The sequence below is a fragment of the Mus pahari genome, chromosome 7 (assembly GCF_900095145.1).
Source record: "Mus pahari chromosome 7, PAHARI_EIJ_v1.1, whole genome shotgun sequence".
Lineage (NCBI taxonomy): Eukaryota > Metazoa > Chordata > Mammalia > Rodentia > Muridae > Mus > Mus pahari.
The window spans coordinates 78,591,758-78,608,119 of NC_034596.1; the positions used below are offsets into that span (position 1 = coordinate 78,591,758).

The 16,362-nt window shown below is 47.9% G+C and overlaps 1 protein-coding gene across 2 annotated transcripts in view; it reads right to left on the minus strand.

The window, feature by feature from the left end:
• Dpf3 (double PHD fingers 3) overlaps positions 1 to 14,590 on the minus strand; it is a 278,537-nt gene extending 263,947 nt beyond the window's left edge. For both annotated transcript variants that reach the window (XM_021201848.2, XM_021201849.1), the window contains exon 1: positions 14,537 to 14,590. In XM_021201848.2, the coding sequence (XP_021057507.1) occupies positions 14,537 to 14,568 (32 nt within the window). In that variant the 5' untranslated portion in view covers positions 14,569 to 14,590. The remainder of the gene's footprint in view (positions 1 to 14,536) is intronic.
• Positions 14,591 to 16,362: the final 1,772 nt, after the last annotated feature.

Consider the following 16,362-nt stretch of genomic DNA (forward strand, 5'->3'; position numbering starts at 1 on the left):
CACCATGTGGTTTCTGGGATTTGAACTCAGGACCTTTGGAAGAGCAGTCAGTGCTCTCAACCACTGAGCCATCTCTCCAGCCCCTACTTTTGCCAATCTTAAAACCCCAAAATAGAGCCACAGCTGTGGTGGTGCACATCTTTAAGCCCTGCACTGGTGAACGCCTTTAACCCCGGCACTCGGGAGGCAGATCTCTTAAGTTGGAGACCAGATAGATCGACAGATCAAGTTCCAGGACAGCCAAGGCTACACAGAGAAACCCTGTCTTGAAAAGGAAAAAAGAAAAACAAACAAAATAACAACAACAAAAGAAACCCACTAAAGTGGAAAGCCAGGCTGTTTATATCTACTAATACAAATGACATGCCTCAGAAGTGCAACCCTGCCTCCCACACATCAGCACACCCAAGCCTGCGTCTGATTCCTGACATCTGAAATTAAAGAATGTTTAAAGAGAATTCCCACTGCCTTTCCCAAATGCAAGCCGTTAAAGTAGACAACGAGAACAAGTCAATTCTGAAGACAGGCGGAGCAGTGTACCTACCTCCTGGCTTCATTCACTCGGCTGTTCACCAAGTGACAGCTCTCCTAGGTCCTAGGGACAGAAAAGCAGTCACAGTCACTGCCTTCCAGAGCCTTTTGCCGTAACCAGCCATAGCAGAGTATCTCCATGATGGAGGGAGAAAAGGCATGTGCAGAACTGAGGGGCCTAGGGCCCTCGGCACCACCCTCTGAGGGTCAGCTAAGGTTACAGTGGGGAAAGGGAGCCCTTGAGCTGTCTGGAGGTAGGCTGAGGCTAGGAGACCATTTGACTACTGATCTACAGCAACCATAAGAAGCTTGCTGAGACGTCAGAGGATGGAGGGGGAGCTGCCTCCACACAGGGATTCAGAGCATCTTTTTTAGTCAGGTGTGGTGATGCACACCTATAATCCCAGCCTTCCGGAGGCTGAGGGAGAAGAGAACTTCAACCCGCACCTCTCATGTGGAGGTTGTCACCCAAGAGCCCGGACATCAGCAGGGAATCCACAGATGTATTCATCAAGGGCTGTGAGCCCCAGGAAACCACATGCAGAGGTTCGTACTTGGGCGCATCTATTCTGGGAGAGCTCATCCACAGCTTTCCAGAGATTCCCATAAAGGTCTGTGACTGCCACTAAAAGGTCAACAGAAAATACCCAGCAAACACTGAGTGTTGAGATCCGGTTTCCCTCACTGTCTCTTGCATGTATGTAGCTGGGTCCCTGGCATATAAAGGGTAGGTAGGGTTTCAGGACCGGCAGAACTACAGAGAGCAGAGGTACACTCCAGTATAAGGAGATAGGAAGGAAAGACCATTTTCATCACCAAAATAAACATCTGTGTATATTAACCAGGCATCGGGCACTGGCCTGGACTTTTAAAAAAAAACCTTAGGCTACAAAAAAGAATGTCTTCCCAGTCTCTTGTTCCCTGGGCCAATACTGCAAATCAAAGTCCCTAAATGTAGATATAAGTCACCCAGGTTGATTCACTGCGATCCCCAGACCAAGCTCAAACTTTAGCTGGCAGTTGCCTAGCAACAGGTAACCCCAAAGACATATCACCAACCCCCCGGTGTCAAAAGGGCATTTTGTGGCCACGCTGGTTCTAAAAACAAGCCTGCACACAAGCCTGTCTGCCAGACCTCTGTGGAGCTATTGGACAAAGGTGCACACCCCTCGGTGCAAGGGAGGCTGGAAGGGGGAGCCAGGAAGCTGCATGTTTGCCCCCCACTACACAGCAGCAGGCAGAAAGCAATAGTTGCCTCTTCAACTCCTTCTTCGGATCACACAGCAATTAATCTGCCAAGAAGTTGCTCGGCCGATCCCAGCCATGCCTAAATAAAGAAGCAGCCCATGACATGAAGACTGGGCTGAACCGATCTCCAGTCTGCTCTAAAGCCAGCACCCTTAGTAGTAGCAAGAATCTACTCTGCCGGATATGACTTAGTCCCAGTCACAGAGAAGCTGGGACAGGATCCCCTGAGCTAGACTGGGCTACACAGTAAGAATCATTGTTTGTTTGTTGTTGTTGTTGTTGTTGTTGTTGGATTGGGGAATTTTGTTGTTTGGTTGCTTGGGTGTTTTGCTTTTGGGTGTTTTGTTTTGTTTGAGACAAGATCGCACACTATAGTCTTGGCTGAGCCTGGAACTATATACATAGACCCAGCTGCCCTTGAATTCATTGAGATCTACCTGCCTCTGCCTCCTGAATACAAGAACTAAAGGTGTGTGCCACCACGCCTGGCCCCCATCTATTATTTTAAGAACAGAAAACACTGGACTATACGTGACACTAGGGTGGGCGGGATGATGAACCTCAAGTTACAACTCAAAGTGAACCCCAGGAAGCAGGTCTGAGCCACCTCACACCTTCAGAGCAAGCACCAGAGCCGAAGGACCTCACCTTCCACACGCAACGCGGAATTTCTTCTTCTCTTTTCTGCTCTTCTGTTCTTATCTTCACTTTCTTCCTTTCTTTTTAATGAAAAGCTCCTAAGCTCTGTCATCTAAGGGTCAAGTGAAATTTGAGCTTTCTAAGACAAAGTCTATGATCCAAACCATCACAGGACCCACCACTGAAGTGGACCTTCTCTGGAACCCATCCTCCCATCCTGGGGAAAGGTCTTGGGGGTAGGGGGTCAGGGGCAAATAAACAGACCCATCTGAAAGCTATTCAGGAAGAGCAAATGCACAAGTCAAACAACAACGAATAAGGGGATATAAATCTAGATAAAATATTAAAATCATTAAATGGCTGCTGCTCCCTGAAGATTGGGAAAAATGAAGAGAGTTAATTAAAAGCAATCTCCATGCACTGCTGAGCCGGCCAGCCCTGATAAATGAACAGCTGGGGCTGCTGTGGAGGGCAGACAGGGGCTGGGGAGGGGGCCCTGTGTGGAGATGCCTGTGACGGTGAACTGAACACGGGGACTGAAGTTTCATGTTTTATTAAATATTTTATGACTGCTGAATAAAGTTGTTCTTTAGAGAGAGAATGATGGGCTGAGGAAAGGGACTAGGGGATGCCCCTTACGGATGAAGAAGTATTGTTTGGTTTCAAACACACTTGGGACATTTCTGAGGCTGTCCCCAAATGCAACAGCAGAGAAAACATTGTCTCGGCAAACCTCTCTACAAAAGCTTGAGGGTTTTTAAAGGTTTGTGGGAAAAAGTACCCAGAGAGGAAAAGATACAGCCAGGAGTTGGAAAGAGACAGAAAACAAAGGCAGAAAAGACTTTCAAACTTCCCATTACTAATCCAAGCTAGACTTTTAACACAAAACTAAAGTCAGCAGAAAATGCACCCCCCTCATCTTTTTTTTTTTCCTCCCCCATTGAGTCCTTTTTTTTCTGCAATCAAAATTTGGTAATTTTATTATTTTGTTTTAAATCTTTTATAATACGCAGAATTTTCAAGCCCAGTTGAAGTCCACAGACCAGAAACTTTTTAACTGTTAGAAGAATATGGAACCCTTCTGGATTCTGAGGGAAACCCTCAGTCCTTCCCTGATGAAAACATAATCAAAGGAAATGATTGGGGGACGTGTTTTTCTCCTCCGTAGAACTGGGATCGGAAGGGGGGGTGCACGCATTGGGGAAACATAAGGGCTTATGGGCTTGGATATGCATTTTAATTAGGTGGACAGAAGCGGCCGCCTGTTAATTTTTCTTGCTTGTTTCTACTTAGCATTCATCACAAGCAGAACCACCATAGAGCGCTCCCACGATAATAGATGGTTCTGCACTGGCTAAGTCCTCAGGGAAAATAATTAGCAAGAGAGAATATATTCTCTCCACTCCCAATGTCCCAGCCACCCTGCCCACCCCCCATCGCCCCATCGCCAGCAGCAGTTGCCTCCCCCTCTCACCACCTCATCCTACCCCAATGACAGTGGCCTTCCTGGGAGAGGACAGTCAGCCCCCTGTTTCCCAGGCACTTACCACCACCGAGTAAGGCTCTAGAAGCCGACACAGAAACCAGAGGTCCTTCAGGAAGTAGATGCCTCTGGATGCAGATGGGGAAGCCATTTGGCTGTAACCAGGACAAGATGAAGGATGCGCCTAAGTTAGATCCAGTGAAACTATTCCCACTGGGCTCAACTCAATGGGGATCCACGGAAAGTCATTGCAAGGAGTCTGATGGAAGTAGGGATGACTTTGTACTTAATTCACTCCTAGAGGACTCAGTAGCTTGCTTCAGGATTGTATGTGAAGCCTCTCCAACATTAGAAACCAACATGTAACTTAATGACTCAAACCCATCATGAGCCTTTATGCCCAGTTCTCTACAAATAAGATGCCCTTTTTCACCGACTCTTACACCAACGGTTTGCATTCCTTGTTTACCAGCAGATGCAAGCTCCAGTCACCTTTCACGCCCTCTTGCTCCTTCATCTTGGTGGAAGGACCAAGAGCTTAGCTGATGACTCAAGACCATCCAAGTGTTCCCCTCTATCCACTGCCCTTCCCAGGGCTGCTGGTCCTGTCGACGGACTCAGCTTGGGGCTCCCAAGGTGAAATGGGAGTTCCTCTTGACCTCATTTTCATGCCTGCTTCAAATCTAGACCATGTGAAACCCATTTGAGTTCCCAGGACTACCTGAGTCACAGTTTGATGAGCAAGATTTGCATTAAAGGGCTGGAGAGATGGCTCAGTGTTTAAGAGCACTGACTGCTCTTCCAGAGGTCCTGAGTTCAATTCCCAGCAACCACATGGTGGCTCACAACCATCCGTAACAAGATCTGACGCCCTCTTCTGGAGTGTCTGAAGACAGCTACAGTGTACTTACATATAATAAATAAATAAATAAAAATTAAAACAAAAAAAAAAACCAACAATGATTATATATGATGCCAGTGACATGTCTTGTGGATAATGTTTAATAGATCAACCATGGTGGCACAAACCTCTAACCCCCGTTACTCAAGAGGCAGGCAGGTAGGAGACAACTGGTAAGAGGTGGTCTCAAAAGAAGCATGCTAGGTATGTGGCTCAACAGAAACTCTCCTAGCACAGGCCAGACCTGGGATTTAATCCCCAGCATCGCATACACACATCATGGATTAGGTTATCATTGACTCTGAGAAGGACTCTGTACGTGATCAGCTCTCCCAGGGATACCTTAAACTCAGAGTTTCCACTTCCTGAAAAGTTTTATTTCACTTGGACCCTTGAAGGATAAACAGGGGCTTGAGCTGGAAAAGAGTAAATAAATAGGCTCTCCCCATATGCAAAAACAGGCTAAGTTTTGTTTATTTATTTCCTGGGGTTTTCCAATATATGTATATGAGTGTGTGTTCATGTGCGTGTGCGCGTGTGTGCATGTGTGGGTACATGGGTGCACACGTGCAATATCTGGTGTATTCCAGGCTTACTTCTAACTCACTATGTAGCTGAGGATAGATAGCCTTGAACTCCTAATCCCCTGCTTCTGCTCCCTGAGTGCTGGGATCATAGGCAAGTGCTACCATGCCTCATTTATGCAGTGCTAGAGTTCAAACTCAGAGCTTCGTGTGTTAACCAAGCACTCAACCAACTGAGTTCCATCTTTAGGCTGGCCTTGAACTCCCAAGGGAGCCACCAATCTGGCCTGTCCTCCCAAGTGCTCTCTCCCTCACCATCCTCACCATCGTGACAGATTTCCTCATAAGAAATTCTTACCCTCGCAGCAAAGGTGGCACAAGGGGCCATGCCTGGAGCTAGAGATGGGAGAAGTGAGTCTTGAGATTTCCAGCTTCCTGGGCAATTACCACTCCCCAATACCACTCTAAGTGCTATACCTAGAGAAGGGGTAGGGAAGAGGCCAAATTCTGTAACACTATTATCATTGTTTGAGGTGTTATAATGGGGGGACAACCAGTACCATCTATAACTACAGCCTCTGATTTGTATAAAGTCCAAAGATACAGACAACCCAGGCCTCTACCCAAAAGAACTGAACACAGGGCCTGGAGCAGCAACAAACCCAAAAATGTTCATAGCAGCTTTATTTGCAACAGGCAAGAGTGGGAATGACCCAAGAGTGCAGTTGCAGATAAATGGATAAACAAAGTGTGGCCTATCCGTTCAACAGCCATAAAAAGGAATGCAGGTCTGACAGACGCCCACTGCAACAGGGATGGCGTCCGAGATGTTGAGCAAAGTGACATAAGCCAGACCCAAGAGGGCAAACAGAGCAAGTTTCCATTCATATGGAATCCTTAGGCAGAAAGCAAAAGGGCACTTCTAGCTCTTGGGAAGCAGGGTATGAGGAAGGAATGACTTTGTCTGGTGCTAAAGACTGAACCAAGAGCCGTGCCCATACAAACCTCTGCCCTGCCACTGAGCTATAAGCCAGCCCAGAAAAGTGTTTAATGAGGACACAAAAATTGTTGTTTAGTGGGATAAGAAAGTTCTAGAAATAATGGTAATGGCTGACCAGTACCTATCAGTGTGTTTAATGTGGGCTAGCGAGGTGGCTAAGCAAATAAAGGGGCTTGCCACCAAGCCTGACAGCCTGAATTCAATCTCCCGGATCCACATGGTAGACAAAGAGACGTTACTCCCACAAATTGTCCTTTCACTTTTATAAGCATATGGCACACCAGGGCATGTCTTCTCATGTGTGTATGTGCCCCCGTTACGCAATAAATATTGTTAAAATATATTTAATGCCACTGAACTGCATGCCTTAAAAAATGGTGGTTTTTGTTTTTGCAGTTGTTGTTTGGGTTTCTTGGTTTTTTTTTTTTTTTTTTCAGGACGGTGTTTCTACGAATAGCCCTGGCTGTCCTGGAACTCAGAGATCTGCCAACCTCTACCCCCCAAGTAATTGAAAGAGTTCACCACTGCCACCCTGCTAAGGCAGTGTATTTTCTACTATGCCTATCTTGTCACAGGTTTTAAAACCTAAAAGGGACGTCAGTCTGCTGAAGACCAACTCTTGTCACTTTTCTTTTGGTTTAAGACTTAGAATTTACATGCTGGCATCTGCAAAATTGCAGATAAATTCTGCAGGCCCTTCTTCCTCCTTTAGGCTTGCAGAAAATTGCCAAGGGAGATTCCAACCACAGAAAAGCCCGATAATAACCCCCCCCCAGTGGAGTCTACAACATCAATAAAGGAAAAACAATGAAATTCCAATCTGCGTGCTGATGTGCACACAGGGATGAGCCAGTTCCTAGGTGTCCGTCGGGCACCTCTCCTTCCACAGCAGTAACACAAGCTTCACTAGAGGGGAGCTCAATGAGACATCAGTACAGGCCCACAGGCTTCAGGTCACTTAGCAACTGGGTTCTTGTGGCTGTGCAAATGAAAAGGAAGCAAGCCCTGTACCTTCATGTCATCTAGGCTGGATACCATATAAAGGTCTCCTGCCTGACCTTTCCTTTCTCCTCTGGTTGCATGACTAAAAAGAAAAGCCCACATTTGAACAGCCTGGTCACCTGGTCCTCAGACTCAGGTTCTGAGAAGGGATAGAATGTTCCATCATGATAGAACCCTACATGGGAGCCGTTCAAGGCAAGACGGGACCCCAAGGAGTGAAACAATATTAGGACCTCCAGATCTTACAAATCCCCTCTAGGGCAACTTCTTGTTTAAAAACAAGAGCCTGACCATTAACTGTCCTTCCCGCCCACAATGACCACGGTAAGAGCTAGGAAGTTCTTTTGTTTGTGTTCTGGTTTAGTTTTGTTTCCTTTGCTGGGGTGGGGAGAGTGGTGGTGTTTTGACACAGGATCTCACTATGGAACCTTGTCTGTCCTGGAACTCATTATGTAAATCGGGCTGGCCTAGAGTTTACAGAGACCTCCCTGCCTCTGCCTCCTGGGTACTGGGATTAAAAGATGTGTGCCACCACACCCAGTCAATGACCAGGAAGTTTTTGACCGGGGAATTATGAAATCAAGTGCGTCTCCTCCTCATAATGGGATAGGAAACTCTGGAAAGGTGTAAGATGCGAGAGCCTTTTCTCTTCACCTTACTCCCGGGTCAACAAAGCTGCTATCGTCACTGGTGAGAAGAGACAGCGTTTGAGACGAGCTGCCATGATGGTAGGAAAAGGGTGAGAAACAAGAAGAGTCCTCTGGTAGTGATTTCAAGGATGTGTACTACAAACAGCAGGTCATCAAGATGAGTAAGAGTGACGAGAACACGTAGTCCCTGGGTTCCGGACGGGGAGGGAGGGAAGGGATAGAGGGGACACCTAAAGGAGAATTGTGTGTCACCGCTGTTCTCCAGCCTCGGCTCCTGTGTGCTAGAGACTCAGTGACAACTATCTGAACCCATTACTAGGGATACTGAGTCTGAATCCCCAGCCCTCCCTGCCTCCGCCGAGCCCTGACCTCAGCCTCCATATGGGCTTCCCTCTCTTCGCTTGCCGCTAACCCCCCCCCCCCACGCACACACACACTTACATATATATACACTCTACTGTTCACAAACAGGCAGCTCAGACATTGTCCACACTCCACTTCTCTAGCTCCTCCCCTCCCCAGCAATACCTCCTAACTCTGGCTCTTAAAGCTCTAATGCAAATCACAGGCCTCAAGGAAGCCTTCTCCTGGTGACAGTTTTACGAGGCTAGCTCTGTGCATCCATATGGTCGGACAGACTGTGAAACACCAGTAACCTGACCAATAAGAAAAACAAATCACACAAACACCACCCCACCCCATCCCTTCTCAGTCACTCTGGCAGCAAAGAAAACTTGCGAACTGGAAACCATGCATCCTGTAGGGCTCGTCTGCAATTAAACAATCATCTCTGGACCACACAGTAGTTTGATCCACTCACCCATCCTCTCCTCCCTATGCCAGGCCACTCTTTGTCCTTCCCTGTTAAATACCTTCATACTTAAAGACTATTTAAAATAGGCTCATGCTTATATAAGACTGCCGTTGGAGAATGGCAGGAGAGAGAGAGAGAGAGAGAGAGAGAGTGTGTGTGTGTGTGTGTGTGTGTGTGTGTGTGTGTGTGCCTGTGGGATTTGGGGGGCCTGAGGTTTGCCACATTTGGCTACATTTCTGCCTTCCAGTGACTTTGAAAACACTCAAAAACCACAAAAGTTACTTTGCTGAGGTTGATATAATAAACAGGCCCCTGGATCCTGGGACCTTTTTATGACCCAGCTTCCACCAACAAAGCTATACTTTAAAAGATGGGGATCAGTTTCTATCTTTTCTGGGTTGTGTGCTCAAAACAAAGCATGATGACCGTGCCTTATGTTTGGCGATGATCTGAGGGGATGTAGAAATATTACAACTTTTTGTGGACAAATCTAAATTCACCCTCCTGCCTGCTTCCAAAGACTCAAAAGGAAGATGTAAACTCTCCAGGTCAATCACTATGGAAGCCCAGTTGCCTTGATGGGTCTGAGACGGCCCCCAGGGGGGTCTGCAGACTGGACAGTTTACAAGGGTCCACCCTGTGACAATGCCTCCCCTTTGTGATTCTGACAGAAACTGATTTCCTTTGTGGATATGGACATCTCAAAACAATAGTAAGTTATTAAAATATAATAAGAATAAAAAATAATGTGTGCTAATGAAGTTTGGAGACTTTAGGGCTCTTTTAAAGATTGATTTTATTCTGCCAGATTTTGATGCATGCCTTTAATGCCAGCACTCAGAGAGAGAGTCAAAGGCAGGTAGATCTGTGAGTTTGAGGCCAGCCTGGTCTACAGAATGATCTCCAGGACAGCCAAGGCTATACAGAAAACCCTGTCTCTAAAAACCAAAAGGTAAATAAATTAATTAATAAATAAATAAGGATTCACTTTATCCGAGTGTGTGTGTGTGTGTGTGTGTGTGTGTGTGTGTGTGTGTGTGTGTATGTTCCTGCAGAAGCCAAAAAAGGATGTCAAATCCCTCGAGCTAGTAGGGGCAGTTGTGAGATGCTGTATGTTGGTGCTGGGAACCAAACTGGGGTCCTCTGGAAGAATCACCAGTGCTTTTTAACTCTCCCCACATCCCTGTTTTAACACTGATGAATAAAACAGAGAGAGATGGTAGTGGTCATGTATCTGTTGGCTTCAAGGGTCCTTTTCCATCAAGGACTAAAATAATGTCCGTAAAAGGCTGCAAATTCACAAAGCCCCAGCCTCACTGTTCTCCACTTAGTCCCTACTCAGTGCCCCTTCCCCAACCAAAATAGCCAAGACAAGATTAGGACCAGGAATGTGGGCCCCTGGCCCTTCCTCGCCGATAATTACACTGGCTGTTTCAGTAAGAGTAAGATCTGGCTCCTGACCTTCACATGCCCCGAACCACTTTAGATAGAACACACATCCACATCAAAAGGTGGACAGAGAGATAAAGACCTGACCATGCCATCTATACACAGGAGCCATGTTGAATATTGAACAAGTAAGCATTTCTTTCTCTTAGAGTTATGTCCTCAATACTAAGGCAAAGATATCAACAAGCGCCTCCAAGCTAGAGTGACTCTTTACAAAGTAAAAGTTTTGACGAAACTATGTACAAGGAATCATAGTTATAAGCATGAGTAAATAGTTTGGTTTTCTCATTGTTTATAATCAAACAATTAAAGTATCAAAGCCCTAACTAGAATAATTAAGTGATAATAGCATTTATTAGTCTCTGAGCCTGGAGTTATAAAAATAGATACGTATGTACATGATCGAGTCTGGCAGAAGGTGGCAGGCATTCCCAGCTAAGTGCTACAAGCAGAGTTTCGATAAGTTACTGAGAGATGTGCTGCTCTGAGTGCTGTTGGCAGACACGGGGGAAGGTGAGCGACCTAAACTGCTATACTGAGAGCTTACAATCAAAACATTATAGGGCAGGATAGAAGGCTCAGCAAGTAAGAGTGTCTGCTTTAAGCCTGAGCAGAGTTCAATCCCCAGACCACACATAGTGGAAGGAAAGAACCCATTCCAAGTGTCCTCTAACAACACACACACACACACACACACACACACTCACACATATGCTCCAGCACCTTACCTGCTCAAGACACACACACACACACACACACACACACACACACATAAAATAGTAACTTTTTTTTTTTAAATAGGTCCTCTCTACATAGCTCTGGCTGCCCAGAACTCACTATGTAGACTAGGCTGGACACCAATTCAGTCTCCCGAGTGCTAGGATTAAAAGCGTGTGCCATAGTGCCCACCTAAGATAAGTATTTTTTTTTTAATTTAGGCATTTTATTTCCCAAGTATACAGAAATCAACAAGCACACAGCATGTAACTTACACGTGTGCCTTTATCGGATCTATCCCTGTTCACTTTCTGTGTACATAGGAGTTGAGGATGACTCCAACAGTCTGCACTCAGTGTAGCTGCTAATTTAAATAGCAGGCCACTCACATTTACACATCACACATGTCCGTCAGTGCCTCTGAATTCTATTTGTCCAGATGTGACTGCTTGGCTGTAGGGCCACCTGCAGAGTCCCTTTCTGATCTAATCTGGCCTGGCAGCTCCTGTTTCTGCCTCTAACACCCTGTTGGGCAGTAACAAGAAGTTAAAGGCTAAAATGGAGAAGCCAGACTGTCAGCTTCGGAGATGAAGGGGTGAGAGCAACCAGGAAGAAAAGGGGAGTTGAGGGGAGATCAAAGACAGCCAGGAAGAAAGGCAAACTACCAAGAAAGGCTGTTTTCAGGCACTTGGGACCTTAGAGAAGACACCCCCACCCCACTCAAAGCAAAGAAATTCAAGTTGAGCCGTCCAGTCATCCAGCGAATTGAATTATTGAATGCCCCACGTGGAAAAAAGCTAGCGAGATGAAAAGTGACCCATAGTCTAAGGCACGGCCCTACACAGGGTGGCATGAAAGAAACCCGAGCTGGCTTCTTCCCAACACTGTAACTACTGCTACTTAACCCCAGGCCCAAGAGGAAATCTTTGTGTGACCAGTTTCTTCTGTAGGGGGCGTCAGTGGTGTTGCCTTTTTAAGACGAGAGAGACTGCTTGCACACGGAGAAAATGCTAATACGGTTTGGAGCTCCGGTTCATTGTCAGGAGGGGCACACAAGGATAAACACATAAGCTCTCCAAACCATTCCCCTCACTCCTCCTCCTCCCTGCTCCCCCCATCCATCCCTTCAGCTTGCTGGGTTGCTATGCTTTGTTCTAATTTGGTCCATGCATAATTTATTCACGTGTGTGTTGTTTCCTGATCAGCAACTTCTAGAAACAAATGGCATGTATAAGATGTTTTATTAAACAAGTTGTTTTTATAATAATAATAATAATAATAATAATAATAATAATAATAATAATAGAGCAGATGGCCTCAGTCTCCCGGTAACGACGTGTATGCTCCTGCGTGCAGAGTTTTTAAAATGTCCAGGGTGCAAACAGCTTGACCGACTGGGGTTATTGTTTACACCCTTAGCCCTCAGGGGAAAAGGACTGGATGCAAAAGGGGGCGGCTAATTATAAGTGGCCATTCGGCTTCCTCTGAGGAAAGGCAGAGAGGGGTGTTGTGTGAGCGTCCGCATGCGTGAGCCAAGACGGAGTTACAAATGCATCCTTCAGCAAGTGTTTCCAATTATTAAGGGATACAAGTGTAAATTAGAACTAATTCTATATTAACTGATTGGCCACCTTCTAGCTTCTCTGTTTCTTCTCCCCCCTCAATTTCCTATATATGCACTCTTCTGTGTCCAAAAAAAAAAAAAAAAAAAAGTGGAAAGATCTGGGGGACCCTAGAGCGTGGAGCTCCTGCGCGCGCCCGAGAGTAAGCCCGCTCCCGGGCATCAAGGATGCCGCTTTGCTAAGGAAGAACCCTGTACACATAGCAAATAGATCTCTCCGACTTGAGTTTACCACGCAGCAGCATCTCGGCTACGTGATTTCGACTGGAAATGAGGAAATTGCAAATCAGCTCTGTGGGTTCTGGAGAAACTCCCAGCCCCCGCGGTGTGGCGGCGGGAGTCAGCGAGGACGCGGCGAAGTTACGCCCATTTCTTCTGCCATAAAACATTTTCTCTCTTCGGAGAAACGCTGTCGCGAGTGCAAAGTAGCTGAGCTTCCGAACGAGAACGGGAGCCAGGAACTCGCATCAAGCTCAGCCTCCGTCTTTACAGCAATATCTCGTGGAAACTCCGAGATCTGGGACATCCCTGCCCTATTCCTGGTTGTTGGCTGGTGCAAACGCAGCGGGTTCTCCCTACGGGTTTCTTGGCACTAGGAATCCCACGCACACTCTCTCGCCGCCGCCCTGCTGCTCCCTAAAGCGAACGGTGTTTTCGACTCCCAGAGCCAGGGACGCTGTAGCGCGCAGCTAAGAGATCGACCACCGACACACACCGGGAAATATTGGCACTAAACACCCACGCGCACCCTCCGACTCCCAGAGGCTTTCATCAGTGCGGGGAAGTCCTAGTACACCGGGCACCCACTGGGTGCCCACGCCGCGCCGCGATTCCCAAGGATCCACCCTCTGTCAACATCCCTGCCAATAGCGCCCCTTGAGAGCCACACTAGTTTTCCGAGGCCACCCCCGGCTCCGCGATCACCCGCGGACTTGCGGCTTCATATTCAGTCCACCGACTGGAAGGAAGGAAGGAAGGAAGGAAGGAAGGAAGGAAGGAAGGAAGGAAGGAAGGAAGACGAGCGGGCAGGCAGCTCCGATCGGGAACCGGCCCCCGCGAGTCCTTGCGCAGCCCGCCCCCCTCTGTCCGCTCAAAGTCTCCGGGAGGCACCTGCCCCTCGCTGTCGCCAGAGCCCTACACTACCGCCTCCGCCGCCTCGGCTTTTCACCCAGAACAGGCAAGCATTCCATTTATAAGACCTGCAGTTTCTCTGCCTCCATATCAACCCCCAAGTTAACCCGGATCGTTAATTTACTAGAGCCAGTTAGCCTACAAATACACAGACACACCGGCGACCGCCCGAAGCGCCTGCCTGATCCCCGGCTGCCGGAGTGGAAAAGCCCGGGGCAAGCACCTGGGCCCCAGGACTCCCGGGACCCGCCGCTCCGCGCGCTGTCCTCCCAACTCCGGAAGGTTTACACAAACTCCCTGCGATAGCTCGGAAGGCAGAACGAACGCCCTGCAAAACTCCGCAGTCGCTGCGGTCCGTCTGCCCGCCCGGGTGGACGAGCAGCGGGGCCGGGGAGGTTCGGGCTTGGAGCGCAGGGCTCAGCCGAGCGCACGACGCGGTCCCTGCCCCGCGCTCCCGCCAGCTTCAGCCAGCTCCGCGCGGCGCCAGGAGAGGCAGGGGACTCCGAGAACCGTGAAGACCCAAGCTGCTCACGACCCCTGCAGCTCCGGAGCCGGCGCCGCCGCTCTGTGCTCCCTCCCGGTCCCGGTCAGCCAATTAAGCAGAACACAAATGTAACAATTTTCTTTTTGTTAATTGCATCTCCTGACATTTCTGAGCGCTGGGAGGAAAAAAAAAAAGAGATGAAGAAGTAAGAGCAGGAAGAAAAGAGGAGCCCGGGCGCCGCGGGAGGCGTCTCCGAGAGCCAGGCGCCGGCTGCGCTCCGCAAGGCGCCTTTTTTTCATATTGAAACCACGCGGAATATGTACATTTTTTAGTCTTACTTACGCTTTCAGGGGGTTGTGAATGACAGTCGCCATTTTGCTACAATGTAACAGAATATTGTCTGTCTCAGAGTTCTAAAGGTTCGCTCAGGGGAAGCGGCGGGCCAATCAGAGCACGGGATACCGGCCTGCCGGCCAATCGGCGCGGCTGGTCGCCAAGTGGGCGGGGCCTGCGTGGTGGTAGTTATTAGGGGAGCTGTCAAAGCCCAGAGGTCACTCCCTTTTGTAGAGCCCGAGAGCGAGCAGGTCTTAAAGGGGCAGTACCGTGTTAGTAGCGCCCTTTTAGATTGGAACTAGTGGAGACACATGGGAGAGCATTCTCGCTTAGTTGGAGTCCCTACTTTACTAAATAACTGCAGAGTTTGCGCTCCTGGACAAGAATATTTACATAGTGCCAACAAAACCACTGAATCCCATTCATTAGCTTTGGGCTTTGTAAATCACGGTTTTTAACCCCCGAGCTCCGGGTACACCACCGTGTTGCAGTGCAAAAAGTTGGAAGGTCGCAGTTTCCTCCAAGAAATTGCTTCTCGTGTTCCACTGTTTGCTAATAATGCTCTGGGTTCCGCGGCTGTTCAATATTCTTGTTTCCGAAGTGTTTTCTTTATCTCAGCCACCTTCCCCGGTCGGTTCCTGAGAACTGGAGAGCCCAGGACAGCAACTCCCTTCCTCCTGGAATGTCTCAGTGTCAGGCTCGGTCTCTCCGACACTGAGACAGCCAAGGCTTTTGTTACGTAATTCACGGGTGGTCACTCCGCGCGGTCCCCTACGACCACCGTTCTCCACTGTCGACGATTCACAATGATCTGACACGGCCAACTTGGGAGCGAAGTGAGACCTGGCGCTTTTTAGGCAGAAGGTTGGGGGAAATTTGAGGCAACTTTAGGAAATGCATCTAGGGAAGTCAGTAACTAGGCAGAAATTGTTAGAGCCTGAGGTAGGTGTTGCTAGAGTCCCCTCTGGGAATGGCTCTGAGAATTCAGGCGTCACCTTTCTGGACTAAGATAGGAGGTGAAAAGAATTTGCAAGTGAATGTTCAGACGTGACTCGAGGCTTCCCGAGTCTGCCGCTGCTCAGAATCTGGTAAACCCCAGAAGAAACTGAGAGACTTCTGCGAACTCAGACTTCCACGGAGCACAGGGAGACTCGGAATGGACGAAAACGCCCGAAATCACATAGAGGGCGGAGGCATCGTTGGCGTATAGAAGCCGGGCTACGGCCCCTTGGCTGTTTAATCAGGTCAAATAGCTGGAGCCTGAGGAGTGAAAGGGAAACCGAGAGATGCTGAATTGCAGTTCACAATTCCACCTGCTCTCGCCTTTTACGACTCTCAATGAATAAAGTAAAATACAATTACAAAGCAGTCCAGAACTTTCAGATTCCAGTTCCATTCACTATTAGAGTTACAGATAAGCCAGCAAAGCTGAGTGAGTCCCTGTGCGCAGACTGGAAATATTTAACTCTTTGTTTGCCTAGTAGGGTGATGTTCTCCCCCACCCTCTCTTCTCATTACAGAGTCTCATGTTGAGAAAACTGGCATTGATGAACTCTAAACAGAACCAGGTACAATGGTGCTCCCTTAAAGTTCAAAACCAGCCTGGACTACATATGGAAACCCAATCTCACTGCCCACCCCCCAATATGGAAACCCAGTCTCATCTCCCTGTTCTCCTCTCCCCCCCCCCAAAAAAATAGTATTGCTTTGGTTTTTGTACTTCATGGAATGTCATTTTAACTGTCAATACAATTCTGACTTGATAGTCACTTTTATCACTTCTGAGAAATATAGAGGTATTATTAACTTTGGGTTTTGTATCATAGATGAAAAGG